The sequence below is a fragment of the Dama dama genome, chromosome 16, assembly GCF_033118175.1.
Source record: "Dama dama isolate Ldn47 chromosome 16, ASM3311817v1, whole genome shotgun sequence".
In the NCBI taxonomy this organism is placed as follows: Eukaryota; Metazoa; Chordata; class Mammalia; order Artiodactyla; family Cervidae; genus Dama; species Dama dama.
Genome location: NC_083696.1, coordinates 29171994 through 29188327, shown reverse-complemented (window position 1 = coordinate 29188327; position 16334 = coordinate 29171994). Strand labels below are relative to the sequence as shown.

Below are 16334 nucleotides of genomic sequence, written 5' to 3'. Positions count from 1 at the left end.
ATGAATGAAGAGAATGCTTTCCAGGGAAAAAAAGACTGTAAAGGGATTTAACTGACTTTGAGAAGGATGTGGCTGTGGTTGCTTCTTCTTGACTCTGCTCGCTGGGGTGTCTCATTTTCAGGGCAAATACTGCCTCTACAATGTGGTTCCCTTCACAGCATCTTGGCTGAAAGGTCTCAATCCCGCAGGAGAAGGCATAAATCAATGATAGTAACACTCTGCCCTGTAGAATTTATCGCTTTGGCCACATCAAGCTGAGTTTGGGGTATCTCTATTGGTCACTTCTTTTTGTAGCAGAGTTCCCTGGGTCCCTCTGTTTTCCTGAGGTCCATCATGTTCCCAACAGACCAGAATGTCCTTTCAAGATCCTTATGATGGCAGTTATTGTAATTTCCTAGCAGGGAACCTCTGCAGAAAAGATGTCAAACATGCCTTCCATAGTGACAATGTGAACAATTTAACATATTTGTGTTCAAGGCATGTTCTCATTAGGTGCAGCCTTCATTAAAAGTAATTAAAACTTGGCAAATATTCTTTTTGGATGATTAATAGGCCATCTCCACTTCTCCTTTTGGGAGGTCAGTTGCCAGTTACCAAAAATGAAACACCTGCCTTTACATCAATGTGGCTGCTGCCCGAAATTTAGCAGCATGCAGCATTCCCGAAGCTGTTAAATATGTCCATCGTGCCAAAAAAAATGGGGCCTTATGTTTACCTAAGTCCTGAATAAATACGGTGGATTTGGGGACACAAATCTGATTAAATATTAGGCCTATATGAAAAACTAAGTTAGCTGACTTAGGTATATGTAATTTATAAAGAATATAAAATTAGATGGCAGTGAACGGTCATTTTAGTGGTATAAAAAAACACATTGAAAAGAAAGTGTCTCTCAATTTGAATCCCAATTAATGTAATTAGTCTTTTACACGCTCAGTTTCAGGGAGTACAGATTCCCCATGACTTGTGAATGAACCAAGCGAACATTTTGTATGAACTTTACCCCTGAGGTAGGAAGATGAGATTAGATAAGATAGAAAATGCTGCTTAATACTTTATGATTTTTTCCCCCCCAGGTAAAGTATCCATTAAAGAGGACATTGTATTACCCAAACACCTTATTCCTTGGTCAGTTTACTGTACACCTGAAAACCTTTCCCTAGAAGCTCTCACTGTTTCATACATGAGAGGGCCCATGTTGCCTTGGAGGCCAAAAGGTGGTGATTGAACCAAACTCAGTGTGAGGTCCAGAGGTGGTTTCTTTCAGTTGACTCTTCCTGTCCCCTCTGGTCCAGACCTCTTCACAACCATTGTTTTCAACCTTCAGAAGTCTATGAGGGACATGCATTTATATACAGATAAGGCCACACAGGCCCTGAAGTTTCAGATGACTTTCGGTGGGAAGGGTGGAAGAGGGTCTGGCCTGGCATGGACCTCTGTCTTCCCCCGGCCTGTTGGGTTATCGGCCCACACCCTTCACTGCCCCGTGGCTGCAGCAGAGCACTGAAAAGGGAATTCCTCTCTTGACTCTCAGGCACAGATGCAGAGTTCACGGGCCTCCACTCTCCCACAGACGAACATGTGTTTTTGTGGAAAGACCACACAGAGTCAGGATCTCTAAGTTGCTTCCAGATCTGGCCTGCATTGGCCATGTAGCCCGAGTCAAATTATAGAACCAAGGCCACATTCAGCTGGAAGGAATTTAGAGATCGCCTTTGCTGGTGCATCAGAACCACCAGGACAGCTTATGAAAGCACAGATTCCTGGGCTTCAGTCCCAAGATTCTGACTCAGTAGGTCTGGGGTGGCCCTGAAGATCTGCTTTTCTAGTAAACTTCCAAAGCATGTGAGTGCCGCTGATCCAGCCACCCCATGTGAGCAGCACTGGGCTAGGGTAACCTTAAGATAGGTCAGCAAATGTTTTCTTAAGGGCCAGTTAGTAAATATTTTAGGCTTAGCAGGCCATATAGTCTGTGCTGCAACTATTCAACTCTGCTGATGTAGCTAGTAAGTGGCAGTGGACAATCTCTACATGCGTGGGTGTGTCTGTCTTCTGATAAATCTTTATATAAACAGGCGGCCCATAGGCTGTAGTCTGCTGACTCCTCACCATATGCTGATAGTAATTTGAGTTCTTCCCACCACTCCCTGCTTTCAGCTGTAAAATGAGGATGCTATTTCTAGTCTTACTTTTCTCCAGCCCTATGATGAAGAAAAATGGGTTGCAAAGAGTTGGGCATGACTTAGCGATGAACAAGAACATGATGAAGATAGGATATAATCATATGATAAATACTCAGAAAAAATATTTTGTATCATGTTCAATCAGTCCCATATTGTCAGCTATACTGTTTTTAAATATGATACCTTCCTTTAATAATCACTAAATTGGATTTATAAATATTCCCTCTAATTATTAGGCATCACACACATACACACACACACAATTTAAAAAAGGCTAAGAGATGACAGTAGGGATCATTTTGAAAGGTAATTTAGGAGCTTTCCTGGTGACAGAAAATAAAAATGTAGAACTCTTCCTATGTCAATAATTCCTCCATGAAGAACAAAAAATGAGTATTTAATAAGGTTAGTCAGACAAAAACAACGAAGTTTACGATGACCTGCCATGCTAACTACCTTTGTAAGATATTCTAATTAAAAAACATTCCATAAACAAAGACATAACCAACAAGTTATATTATTTTTTATTCATGTTAGAATTTCTATCAGTGTTTGAACATTAATATTTAGAGAGTTTGTACATTTTTGCCTTCCGAGGTTTAAAATGAGAACCACACTAGGTCACAAATTGTAACTAATACACATTCCACAACTGCATGAATATTCACTCAATCTCACTCTCTTAACACTGTTAAGACATTTTCTTTTCCTTGCTGTACTTTACAATGAAAAGTGTGCCCCATTCATGTCTCAGCAAAGTTCCAGACATTATGGATTCATCACATATAAATTCTTTAAAAATATACTTCTGTCAAAAGACTTGATGACTACTATGTACACTACAAAAATAAATTTTCATATAAATAAATTATATGGCATACTTTTATCTTTGTAATTGAAATGACACAAATCCATTCCTGCCAAAACTGGCAGACAATGAGACCCAGTTTGAATATTTCCTTTAAACTCCTTACACTAAAACCTACCATGAGTCCTTAATGAAAATGTTATATACTCTGAACTATTTAACATTAGTAAGCACTCTATACAAATAAAAATTCTGTTCCAAAGTAAAACATAGCTGTAATAGTGTTTCCAATAGAAATAAAATCCCTGCATTTTTCTGTTATAAACTGGCATGACAAATACTGTAGGAAAACATTCTTATGATACAAAATTATAAATATCAGCAAAGATTTAAAAAAAAAATTAAAACATCCAAATGAACAAACAAGACAGACAAAATAAAACTATTTTATAAAAGAGAGAGAGAAATTCTGGTTGCCTGCCAGCCCCCGAGGTCTCCCTTTGCCAATGTGACTATTGGAGAAAGTTCTATGCTGTGCAGAAAGCAGGGGCCAGGCAAGCAGTCACGCACCACACAAGCTGGGCTCAGGAAAGGAGCGAGGCATGCCTCAAGCCAGAGGGAAGCAGACCTCTGAATTCTGCATCATCTCTCTCCTGAACGCAGGATATATGTTTTCTGAGCAGAGCCTAGTGTTAGGTAGACAGACAGTGTAGCTGACAGAGGCACCAAACAGTAGCAGTGGGTGGGGCCACTGGGGCCCCGGGCATATTAACGCATACATTTGGCAGCCACAGTCTTGTGGCGCGTTTCAGAGTCTGAGGTCACTACACTGCCGGTACTACTGGGGGCTGTTGCCTTTTGATGAACATTTTCCATGTGAAACAGGAGGCATAATGGGGGTTGCCATTTGTGCACTCTTTACAGTAGCTTAGTCTGGGTACCAAGTGCTTCCCAACACTTGCTGGTCTCTGGCTAAGAGCCTAGGAAGACCAAACCTCAGAGTAAGGCAACAGAATTGATATGGAAGCAAATCTTTAAAAATAATGCCTGGTTGAGAGACATGTCTCTATATACATTCTTCATTGGGGGGGGGGGGGTGGTATGCAATTAGCATCTTCCTAGTCTGTAGTAAATGTACTAATGATGGTGAGAGGAGGGAGATGAGTTGCTTAGGAAGCGTGCACCTATAATGTTAGTATTAACATGTGGAGAATCATTGTTCTGAAGCTCATATCCTATAGAATTTCTGACTCCATATCACCACATTGGATGCTCACTATATAAAGAGGATGCAAAAAAATCCAGAAAGCCCCAACCAACTGTGCAATTTAGCAAGAGAGGGAGTTTAAATTGTAGGGACTCAAAACATCACCTCTGGGCTAATTGTAGACCCAGAATTAAGAGGTCATTGTCTCCAAAAGACTTCTAATCCACTCTTAAACTTGGGTGGTGGTGGTGGTGGTGTGTGTGTGCATGTGTGCTGTGGATGTGTGTGCTATGTGTTGGTTACAAGAGAGGTATAATGAAGGCTGCATATTTAAAGGATATGCTCATAGCCCAGCTGAGGCTCCCCACTAGGCATGTTTTCTAGGTTTTAATACCAATGAAGATGAAGAGGTGTGAGCTCTGTACCCTGAGGTTCCAACATACACCACAATGGTCCATGCAAAGGAACTCATCGCCTCTGAAGCATGAGTTGGGGTGTCTGGATGGCAGCCAATGATCTTAAGAGATGCCCTGAACTTGAAGCAAATCTGGCAAAAGGATAAGGCGATGTATAGGGCTAGCCCTCCACCACCACTAGCACTAGAAATATCCTGACTCTTCGGCCTAAGGTAGAGCCCACCAAAGGTTACAGACAGTAAAAAGAAACCAAAAAGAAAAAAAAAAAAAAATCACAGTACAGTACATTAGGAAATCACACACGTGTTCACACACACAGCCAAACAGGAGAATCGCACCCAACTACACCTAGAGAAGCCACCGGGGTTAACATGCTTTCTTCATATCTGCTCATTAAACAACAACAAAATTATCACGCATAGCGTGTTTGGAAGTTAACAGTAACATTTCATACTACCACAGGGTTGTGATATGCAAATTTAAAATATTTTAAACAGAAACCTTTACAAAATAATCCTATTACATAAGCAATATTTGCATAGAATTATACAGGTAAATTATACAATATTTAAGCAGCAGCAACATATGCTGAAATTTAAGACTAAGTTAAGCTTGGCTGTGGCACAGAGACCAATGTACACACAGGGAGGGGCCCCTCTGTGATCCCCCCACTGCCCACTCTGGAGGCAGGAGTGGAGAAACCCCAGTAAATCACACTACTTTACATCCATTCCTTCGTATATTACATATGTGTACACCTCTTAAATATTTATAGAAATATTTCACAAAATAATACAATCGGTTACAGTAACGATGAACTGCTCTCTGGCACAGCACACCTTTCTAATTCCGCGTTCCTCTTCAAGCAGTTCTGGTGGGGTGGGGTAGGGGTAGGGAGGGGCTTCCAATCTTTGGCCTCTTTGCTTCAGATTTTACTCACCCTTTAAAAGAAAAAAGGAAGTCAGATAAAGTAACAGGTCTATGAGTCCATATTCATAAAGCACAATCACAGGCAAAATGAGTCTAAGGTATAGAAATCAGGATGGTGGGGGCTGGGGTGAGGGCATGAGGGGCTTCCAGGGGCAGATTATGATCCCTTCCTTGATCTGGGGGCTGGGGACAGGGATGTGGTCACTTTGTGATGTGCCTTCATCAGACATAGCTGCTACATGGCATTAGAAGACTGAAAAATAGGTGAATTGTTGAGATGCACCAACGCCCTCCCCTGCCACAAGCTTACAGTAAGTGAAGTAAGAAACGGAGTTGCTCAGTCATGTCTGACTCTTTGCGACCCCATGGACTGTAGCCTACCAGGCTCCTCCATCCGTGGAATTTTTCAGGCAAGAGTACTGGAGTGGGTTGCCATTTCCTTCTCCAGGGGATCTTCCCGACCCGGGGTTCGAACCCGGGTCTCTCGCACTGCGGACAGATGCTTTATCCTCTGAGCCACCAGGGAAGCCCAGTAAAGGGATAGTCCCAATTTAGAATTCCACTGGTTCTCCAAGGATGACTAAGCTTGAACAGGAAACCCTGCCTGCGGGTTAAGAGGTCACTGTTTGCGACACATCAGTGCCCAGGGGCCCCAGGAGGATGCTCTATCTGCATCCCTCCAAGTCCCTGAGAGCATGTGTGTTCAGTTGTGTCCAACTTTGGGACCCCACGGTCTGTAGCCCGCCAGGCTCCTCTGTTCATGGAATTTTCCAAGCAAGAAAACGTTGGTGGGTTGCTATTTCCTATTTCACGGGATCTTCCCCACCCAGTGATCAAACCCACGTCTCCATGGAAGCTGAGGGACCACTGAAGAGCCCCGCCCACCTGCGCGCCGGCCCCACCCACCTCAGTTGGAGCTGCTGCCCCGGCGTCTCTCCTCACATTCCACGTCCTGCAGCTCAATGACCTCCACCTTGGGTTCCCTCCTCTCACACCGGACATTAAAAGGCACATGGGGATCCTCAAACAGCCCGTGGTCAGTCTCGGGGTAGTCCTCGTAGCCTGGGCAGAGCCCGCTCCGGGGGTTCCGACTGGGCCCAGGCCCGGGGGCGGGCGGAGGGTGCACGGCCACAGTCACGGACGCCGAGGCCGTCACGGTGGTAATGGGCTGGCAGTAGCTGGGCATAGAGCTGCCCATGGCAGTGAACGCTGGGTTGTGATGCCGAGGGTTGTGAGAACGGGCTCCCCGGGGGCCCGTGCGGTCCCTATTGCTAGGGCCAGAATGCCCTTCAGTAGAAATTTCGAAAGCGTCTCTGCGCGGTTTATAGGGAGGCGGCCTCAAGCCTTCTCTGGGGGTTTCTCTTCTGGGCTGCTGTCCTGGCGGTCCAGGTGGCAGGGTCCTTGAGTCCAGGTGGGGCTGCTGTCGAGGATTTGAGGGTGGGTGGGGCCTCGGTTCAGGATGGACCACCTGCAGGGGGCAAGGGCAGGTTGAAACAGGCCCAGGGCGAGCCCCAGCCTGGGCGCCACCCCCTGCTGTCCCAGCCCCGTCTTCTTTCTTGGCTCTGGCTCCTGCCTGGCCACCCACACACAGCTCTTTCTGAATTAGAGCCCAGTCAACCCCACAAGTGGCTGGGAGTGCCCCGGGCAGCTAACAAGGGCCTTCTACCCACAGACGCAAACCCATTCTCTTAGAACCTCACCAACGTGGCAGAGGCGCGCCCTACTTGGACCCTGCGTGTAGGCTTTCTCCAGCACAGCTGGCTGGATGCACAGGGCTGCTGCTCAGAAATGCAGGGCTGTGGTCTGAGCATCCAGCTGCCTCCCTCCCACAGTCTGCCACCCCGCCCTGCTGGGTAGAGTCAGATCTGGAGGTTCCTCTTCTAAAATTGCCAAGTGCCTGGCCCTGGCTCACCGACATGCAGGACGTTGCCAGCACTGTCTATACCTACACTGTTGAAGATGGCTATTTACATTTAAGTTAACTAAAATTAAAATTTCAGCCCCTTAGTCACACTAGCCACATTTCAGGTCCTCAACAGCCACATGTGGGCAGCGGCTGCTGCACGGGAGAGTGCAGGCAGAGAGCGCATTTGCATTGTCATAGAAAGTTCTACGGAGCAGCACTGCTCTGTACTGTTGTTAGGAATCTGGTTTCTGGGTCTCTATACAAAGCATGGAGCAACACAGTGGCCACATCAATCAAAAGGACCGTGACCAACTTCAAAGTCGTTCAGCTTGTACCTATTTTTAGGCTCCCGCTGAACAAAACCAGATTCACACTGCAGCTCAGCAGGCGTCGTCACGGGGGGTAAGAGGAGGAAAATTCAGGTTATTTGGTTGGCCCCTCTCTCTTTCATGGAAGGGCAGCTCCGGCCTGAGACTGGAATACCCATTTCCTGGAGGGACAGCAGGAGGCCCCCAGTTGGAGCAACATTAGCCTTAGAACCTTCCTTGGGTTTTGTGTGCTGTGCTCCAGGCTTGGGGGGCTGAGAACATCCTAAGGAGCACAGAGAGGGGAGAATGTGGCCGGGGCTCTCAGAGCCTCTGAGAAGAGGCTCCTGGGCTGCTCATGGTTTTCCTGAATTACTGAAAGCTGGTTCTCAGTTTCTCCACTCCTTCCAGCCACCTAGAATGGGAGCTTGGAGCCATAAAAGCTTCTGGTGAAGTCTCAGACAATAGTGATTGAAGTAATTTTAGCCTAAGGGCAATTAAAGGTAACAGAGGTGGAAGGGAAAAAATAACTTCTGCTGGCAATAAAAATACCATTATATTTTAAAATAAGTATCATCCTACAATGTACGTAGCTTTAAAATAAGGGTGGGAGGGTGGGTAGGGAAGCAAGGCATGCTTTATTTCTGGTTCTTAAATAAGACACATGCTGATGGATGTTTTGTGTAGTCTCCAATACTGGCCCCTGCCCTTTTCAATCTGTATGAGATACAACCATATGAAACTGACATTTTTATAGTATGATTCTACCTAACCTATACTTTTTTTTTTGCATCCTGTGCTTTGCTGTTCAGAGCAGGCAGGGGCTGCCTCCTGGGGTGCCTTATGACTTACAGTGGAGCGGGCGAAGACAGGGTTTTCCGTGGCTTCCACAATCACTTGGTGGGCAGGGCCCCCAACACCCTGCCGGGCCTCGTAGTGCCGCAGCTCCTCACTGATGCCCGACACTGTCGTCTGAGAGCTGTACTCTGAGTCAGAGGAATCAGACCCGTTGTTTGTGTGACCGGCGGGCACAGCAAACCGGACCACGCTGGGGGGTGGCTCAGGAGAAGGTGTGGGCAGCCGGTTCAGCCCGCTGGCTGGAGACACCTATTTACGGGGATTCCATGTGTCAGGTGTTATCATCCACTTACCTGGCGGCTACACTCAAGACTCAAAGCACAGTGCTGTTCAGAGGTTGCTACCCTCCCTCACTCCCCCTCCTGGCCTCCCACGTACTCTGTATTCACTGAGCCCGATCCTTGCCACTTCGAGGACCCTTGGGCCTGACAGCTGGAGCAAAAGGACTGCCCTCCGCTTTCACACACTGGAAAGGCAGGCTGTGCCCTTTTCAGTCCTGTTCAAACCCAGATATTCATCTTGAGTGGAAAATGCTTCATTGATAGAGACCTGTAACACTTAGGTTGCCAATCACCAAGTTTCAAAAAACCAAAATAAAAGCAACCTAAACCAAACCAAACCAAACCAACACAACATCCTCCAACACTAATAAACTTTAAGAGAAAAAAAAGCTATAGTTATTGAATTGTTTACTGATAAAGTAAACAACTAGAAAATGGGGATAAACCTAAATGTCTAAATCAAGACTGACACCAGGAAAAACAGCATATAGATGGCCTGTGGGCTGCGCATGACGCCAGCAACGATTACTGACCTCAGGATACGGTCCGAAGAAGGACAAAAGGACTGGCAGCAAAACTAGTCCATTGAGAACACCCAGGATTGTTAGGATTGCCAGGACAGCAAAGAAGTACCTTAAAGATAAAAGGGAAAACAGGAACATTTACCATGGCAAAAGTGAATTAAGGTACCCTTCAAGGGTCCAAATGTCAGAGCCAAAAATGAACAAAACCCACACCAGTGAAAAGGCTGTTACAAAACTTCAGTTCAAACCCGGCACAGGATTACTTTCGTTTTTCTTTTAACCTTCTGACTTTGAGGACTGCATTCCGCAACCCAAAGTGTTAGTTCATGAAGGGAGGGAAAAAAAAAAAATTAGGTTGTTAATTTGCTGAAATCTCATGGCATGTGATGTTATTTATGAATGTGTTACACAAACACAAAAATATGGAATGGGAACTGAATGGCGGAGCAGATTGAAAGCACAAACACAATGCAGAGGGGCCCCGTTCACGAAAACCCAGCAGAAGCAAACAAATGAAGTGAAGGGTGTAGAATTTAAACAATTTAGCCCAGGAGGAAAAGCGGCCCACTTCTGCAGGCAGCTAATCCACTGTGAAATGCTTCTGCATCTTAGAGCAGAATCTCTAATTAAGTCTCCAGTGTATCAGGTAAGGCTTTCCCTGGGCTTTCATTAACCACAACTTTCTGCCGAGAATTCTGTGAGTTCCAGTTTTACCAAATAGCTCCAACTGCGACCTTTTTAGAACACTGGAACCAGCTTTCCGCAAAGAAAACACTGCCCATTCTGTGGTTGCTGGGGCATTTTCGGGGGAGGGCGGTCCACAATGACGGGTTGCTCTGCTGGCCAATCTTTTGTTGAACAATTTAGCATCTCTGAATACTCTTGTTTTGCGTCAGCCAATTCAGACATAAAGGCTGCAGCACCATGAAGAAGAGGAGAGTGCACAAGTGGCCCTGCTTTCCCACCATTGAGGGCTAAGGTCTGGGATCCTTCACGAATACCAAGGTGAACCTGTCAGCCAGGGAGGGTGGCTGGCGGATGTTCCACACAGCTGGAGGCAGAAGGCTACATGCAAGCATGCGTTTCTGTAACTATCGGTTTCTAGGGCAATTTTGCTGGAAGGGGGCTGGGCTGGGGGAGAGCTCAGGATGTTCTGGGAAGAGGGAGGGCAAGATATCTATATGTTAATGGTCCTCTTGATCATAAAACAGAACAGGCTCCAAACTTCGCTGTGCCTATATATGTTTCGCCCTTAGATGAAAGGAGAGAGAATCTCTATAAAAATACAAATACCTCACAGCTATTGTAAACACTAGAAACTTCTGAGCTGCATTAGTAAAACCAAGCAGCCGATGTCTTGCACTAATGTAAACTGCTGGAACTTTAGGTTGAGGCATATATCAGCAGCAGGCATTAAGACATTTGCATCCCATCCATCTAATGGTAGAATAAACAGACCAATTAGATTTCTGACGGCTTAGTGTATACAATGTCTGCTCATTTAGTCGACCTCAGTGAGGGCTTTATCAGGTTAATCCATCCAGTTCTAGAAAATGGGAAGCCCTTTTAAGTGCTTGAAACAAGAACCCTGCTATCTCTGGGAGAGAACAAGAAGCCATGGGTTAGATGAGAGAGTTGGGATCCTGCCCTCCACCCAGGTCCCAGATGGTTGCTCTAATTCAGGCTAAGTTTCTTCTCTGTTGCTCCCTTGGCGTCCCCCCACAAGGCTGAGTTAGACCCTCTGAGATCCCATCACACTCTGTTTCCCATGGTTTTGAATTGCTTGTGACCTTGTCTCTCCCCCCCATAAACCACAGCTATGTAGAGGGGGACAAGGACAATGTTACTGCTGAGCTGTTGTGAGAAATGACACTTACGAGGTGTTCACCATACTGTGTTGAATGAGAAATTACACAAAAGAATCTCTCTTTGACGTAGTGTTTGTACATCATAGAGAAACAACTACTAATGCTCAGATAAAGAAAAAGTCAACATCAAATTAAGAGCTCAAAACAAAACCCAGACCAAAACCTTCTTCTAGTTTAGGCATATATATCTATCTGATACTGGTCAACGAGGTGTACTAATCGGCTTGCTAATGGATCAGTCCTCTCTGCTGAGAGGATCAGCAACAGGACCATCATCTGGGAGCTGGTTAATAACTCAGACTCCGCCCCCCACCCCCAATGAAGTCTGATCTGCATTTACAGAGAGCCCCGATGATTCATGAGCACATTATAGTTTGAGAAGTACTGCTCTACACCTCTCCACTCACTCTCCACCCAAACGACAGTGAGCCAACCCTGGCACTCATTCTAGGAAGGCTAAATCTCCAAAATGATGCCAAGGACCTATCCTCTTTCATAATAAAGAAACTTTGGCTACAATTTAAAATCCTTAAAATCCTTTTTTTTTTCATTTGGAAATTAAAGTCCTATTACAACATACACACCAGGAAAGCCGGTTTAGATTCTCTCTCTAGATTACCAACGTGTCCCTAACAATCCAGTCATTACTCACATTTCATTCTGCTTTACTATGGTCCTAATTCTGGACCATCTTTTACTTATTGATGATTCTAGCCTCGACCCTCCACAGAGCAGCAGGGTTACATCCAAGAGCAGCTGTTTAAAGAAGCTGTGGAGGCTCTTTGAGAAGAAAATGGTCTCTCCCTGTAGTTCTCAAATTCTTTTCAAAAGGAAAACTTGCTCTCCTTTTATACTTCACAAAGTCAAGTCCTTAAATAAATTCACCAGGAACTGCTTGCCATGAAATCCAAATAGAAAGATGTATCCAAATGAGGCTTGGATTTTAAAAATTTGACACCAAAGTCATACAGGAAATGCTTCTTAAATCTTAGTGGGAACTTGAACATGAAATCAAGGTATGCCGTCTTCACTTCTTAAAAGAATAAAATTTCTGAAAATTTTAGGTCTCTGCATGTTTTCCTTTCTACAGTTTTGAAGGACAATGGAAGGTCAAATTTAGTCAGTCAAAGGGAACCAGGTCATTTCTTTCTGCTGGTATTTCTAACCTCAATACCAATAGCTGGGATGTGGTGTCAAGCTGTAGAGCTGCCTTTGTTTCTAGCCCCGAACCTTCCATCTTTTGTCCCCAGGATATTCCCCCAAACAGCTCTAGAAGACAGCCTGTTCTTATGCCTCTCAGCGTGTGCACGTGTGCTCATTTGTGTCCGACTCTTTGCAGCCCCACAGACTGCAGCCTGCCAGGCTCCTCTGTCCATGGAATTTTCCAAGCAAGCAATACTGGAGTGGGTTGCCATTTCCTACTCCCGGGGATCTTCCCGACCCAGGGATCAAACCCAAGTGTCTTGCGGCTTCTGCACTGGCAGGTGGATTCTTTACCACTGTGCCACCTTGGAGTTAATAAACTCAAAGAAAGTGGAGTCACAGATTGTGACAACCACTTTACAATATCTATGTATATCAAAACACCATGTTGTACCCCTTAAATATATACACTTTTTCTCAATTATACCTCAGTAAAGCTGTGGTGGGGGCAGGCGCAGCAGGAAGTAAGAGTCACAATGAAGACAAGCTGTAATCGCCCAGAGACAAAAGGAAATAAGTTACAGAGAACACATTAGAAAACAAGGCTTACCTGACAATGAAATCAAATTCAGATCCTGCAAGCATCAGCACTCCCAGGAGAGTGGAAACAGCACCGTCAAGAACAGGCGCAAACATGTGCTCCAGGGCAAGCACGGCCCTGCGGTTCTTGTCACCAATGGCTGTCAGAAAGGCCTGCGCAACGAGAGTTCGGGTGATCAGGTTCCTGGACTTCACTTAGTCAATGGCCAGCTTCGTCTTAAATGCTATAAGCCGGTTCATCTGACTCCACTGTACCCCTCAGATCTTACTGTCTAGCTATTGGAATGTTTAATTGGGATTGTTCAACTTGGCTAAATCTAGGCTTACACTAAACTGACCTGTTAATGATAATGGACTGTATTTGGTATTGATGTAAATCTTGAACAACAACAAAAGACGGAAAGAGCCTTTACTTTAAATTTAAAAATGATGCCAAAACTATACAAAAATGAGCAAAATGTTCCCTTCTTTTCACTGTTACTCACCCTTGAGTTCACTCCCCATGTGAATGATCTTATGTTATTCACATGGAAGATCTCTAGTTGTGAAAGCAACAGCATTTCTCCCGGTTTTTGGAAAGGTCAAGATCTTACGTTAAAATGGGCTTAGCACCAAGGTGCCAAGTACATATTGCCTCATGATTATACTGAGGTTAGAATTTCTGTCACTGTGTTCAGACTAATATGTTTGTAGGACATGTAAGTACTATTAACGCATCATGAGAAATTCAATCAAGCCTGTTCTAAATATGGGTGGACATGTCCCAGCTCTTCTGGGTTCTCTAGGTCTTCTAGGTCAAGGGCATTGTTGACACCAAATGGAAACCTAGTGTAGGTCTTGGCATATCACACTATTGGCTTGAGAGTATGACCCAAGACCATTTTAATGTGGGTTAGTGACTGTTACACCCTGCCTGTTCCCCCCAGAGGGCTTAGCCTGGCACAAGCTTGCTCCCTGAAAGGGCAGGCTGCTCTGGGATGTGCTGAGAAAAGGTCCTGGAGCCCTTGCAGGTGGCATATGTGTCCTGGGGAAAGACACGTCCATTAAGGACTGCTTAATGGATGAAGAAATGAAACTACACAAAAGTGTACCAAGGTGTATTACTTTTCTCTAAAGTGGGGTCTATGTAAGTGATGCTCTTTCAGAGTTGAGACTTGTAGGGTCAAAGTAGTTATCTTTTTCTCCTGAGAGGAAAGCACCAAAATGGTCTGGAACCATGCTGTCTGTGCTGTATTTGGGCCATGAGACCATAAGGGCCAGAACTGAGTTGATCTTCTTGCACACAACTAATGCTACTGGAACAATAAACTGCCAGATACCCACTGATCCCTTGATGACTTTCACATACAGGATGTGGTAAGAATGCCATGTCCTGTGTGTGGATAGTCTCTTGATGAAGACTTGGGCTAGCAGCACAAAGCCGAGCTGGCTCTTGAGACTCCTTAAATTCTCAGGATTAAATCTTGCATGAGGAGTAGAGGCGTTCCTTCACTGTTTATTCAACACTGGTATGGATATTTATGTTCTTACTACCTCAGAGACCCAGGGTGCTGCAACAGTTTAAGAAAAGATATTTGCATTTACACCACGAAAATCTGATCTAGGACCACCCTCGTCTGTAATGATAGCCACCCAAAAGAGTGGTTTTCATTCACGTCAGAATAAAATGATTTGTGGATTTCTAACTCACATATAAATTTTTCTCACTTTTAAAAGAAATTATATTATAATTATGTGTTTTCTAATTTCTAAGCTCTTCTTTTTAAAAATCCCCCCTCCTTCCCAGCTCAACTGAGGAAAGTAATTTGGGTAGGTTCAAGATTTAGGGAACTGTTTCTATATTATCACCTTTTTATTATATACTAGGGGAAGAACAGGTTAACTGCAATAAAACATTCTTTCTGAAATACAAAAGTTTATAATCCCTAAGTAGCATAAATATGGCCCTGAAAGAGGACAACAAAAAGTAGTAAACACCCATGTGTAGACACACATATGCCACGTGTTGAGCCCAATGCTAGAGATTGCAAAAGCAAGGCTAGAAGTAATGTGATCCAAGTCCAGTGCTAGGTTTCCTGGCCAAGCACTCCAAACATCAGTATTTATTCAGTCAATAAGTATTTACTGAACGCCTATGTAAACCCAAGGTCTTCGGATATAAACACAAGTGTGGATGGAACATAATTTACACATCACTGTGGGGCTTTTAAATAATTCTCTGATAAATGTATAGGATGGACTTGTCTCATGGATTAGACTCCTCTTGAAGTTCACCCTCCTTTTTCACAAGACTGGGCCCAGAGAGAGAGGGGAAAGATCCCTATGGAGAGCAACACTAATTCTTTTATGTTCTGTTGTCACGAATTTGGAGGCTGGGAGGTCGAAGGAACTGGGGTGGGGGGTGGTGCTCAGGTGGGGAGTTCATTAGCCCCAGGGTATTTCCTTAGCTGCCAATTCACCTCACCCTCAACTATGCCTGCCCACCATGCCTGTGAGTATGGTCTCATGTTATTCCCGCTTTATTACTGTGGTTTTAAAAATTGTATGTATTTGTGCACACACATACTTAGTATAACATCTGTCTAGGAAAAGCTGACACCTTTAGGACCTGTGCCACAACTGCCAACAGCAAATAAGCAGAATCCTTCTGGGCCCACTCGGACACACCAAGGACACTGTCTACCGCTGACACGGCCCGGCTACCTTCCACCTTTGATGACCTGCTTCTTAGATTTCCTCAGAGGGAAAGGAGTCCAGCTGAGCTGCAGCCACTCCTGGGGAATGTCCGTGCTCTCAAGCCTTTTGCTGTGATAGGTGTCAGATGTGCTCCTTGATGGTGGAGAAAATGAAAAGGTTCCCAACTTGTAAACTAAAAGAGTTTGAGGAAACAGGTTGCCTTTTCATGGCTTTCACTGAAACCATCTCCCTTACCAGAGCGACATGAACAGTGAATTCCACTCCAATGCCAACGGAAGCAATCAAGATGACCACAGGCACAGCACTCAGCTTGATTCCAATGAGGCCCATCATGCCAAAGAGCTCAACTGTCATCAAAGCCAAGACTGTCACCTTTAAAAAAAACACACAGGATGAGTGGCTGGGCACAAACACACTCTGGGTGTTGCAAAAATTCTTTCCAAACTATTCCATGAGTGTGATCTATGAAGACTTATACCCATATGTACTCATTGCTGGCTACACATTTAATACAGTTTAAAACAAGGCGTTTCCTTCTGTTTTGATCTTAACCATCAGAGATCATCCTTCAACTTGTAACTGAGCTGAAACATTTTTGGTTGCCTTGC

At 44.8% G+C, this 16334-nt stretch overlaps 1 protein-coding gene across 6 annotated transcripts in view; it reads right to left on the bottom strand.

Moving 5' to 3' along the window:
* Positions 1-2684: 2684 nt before the first annotated feature.
* The window catches only part of PTCH1 (patched 1), a 69255-nt gene continuing 55605 nt past the window's right edge, over positions 2685-16334 (bottom strand). For 5 of the 6 annotated variants that reach the window (XM_061163676.1, XM_061163674.1, XM_061163675.1 and 2 more), the window contains 6 exons: positions 15961-16098; positions 13040-13182; positions 9428-9527; positions 8608-8862; positions 6451-7012; positions 2685-5555 (listed from right to left, as the gene is read on the bottom strand). In XM_061163676.1, the coding sequence (XP_061019659.1) occupies positions 6452-7012; positions 8608-8862; positions 9428-9527; positions 13040-13182; positions 15961-16098 (1197 nt within the window). In that variant the 3' untranslated portion in view covers positions 2685-5555; position 6451. The remainder of the gene's footprint in view (positions 5556-6450; positions 7013-8607; positions 8863-9427; positions 9528-13039; positions 13183-15960; positions 16099-16334) is intronic. The other variant, XM_061163680.1, reaches the window with a different exon arrangement.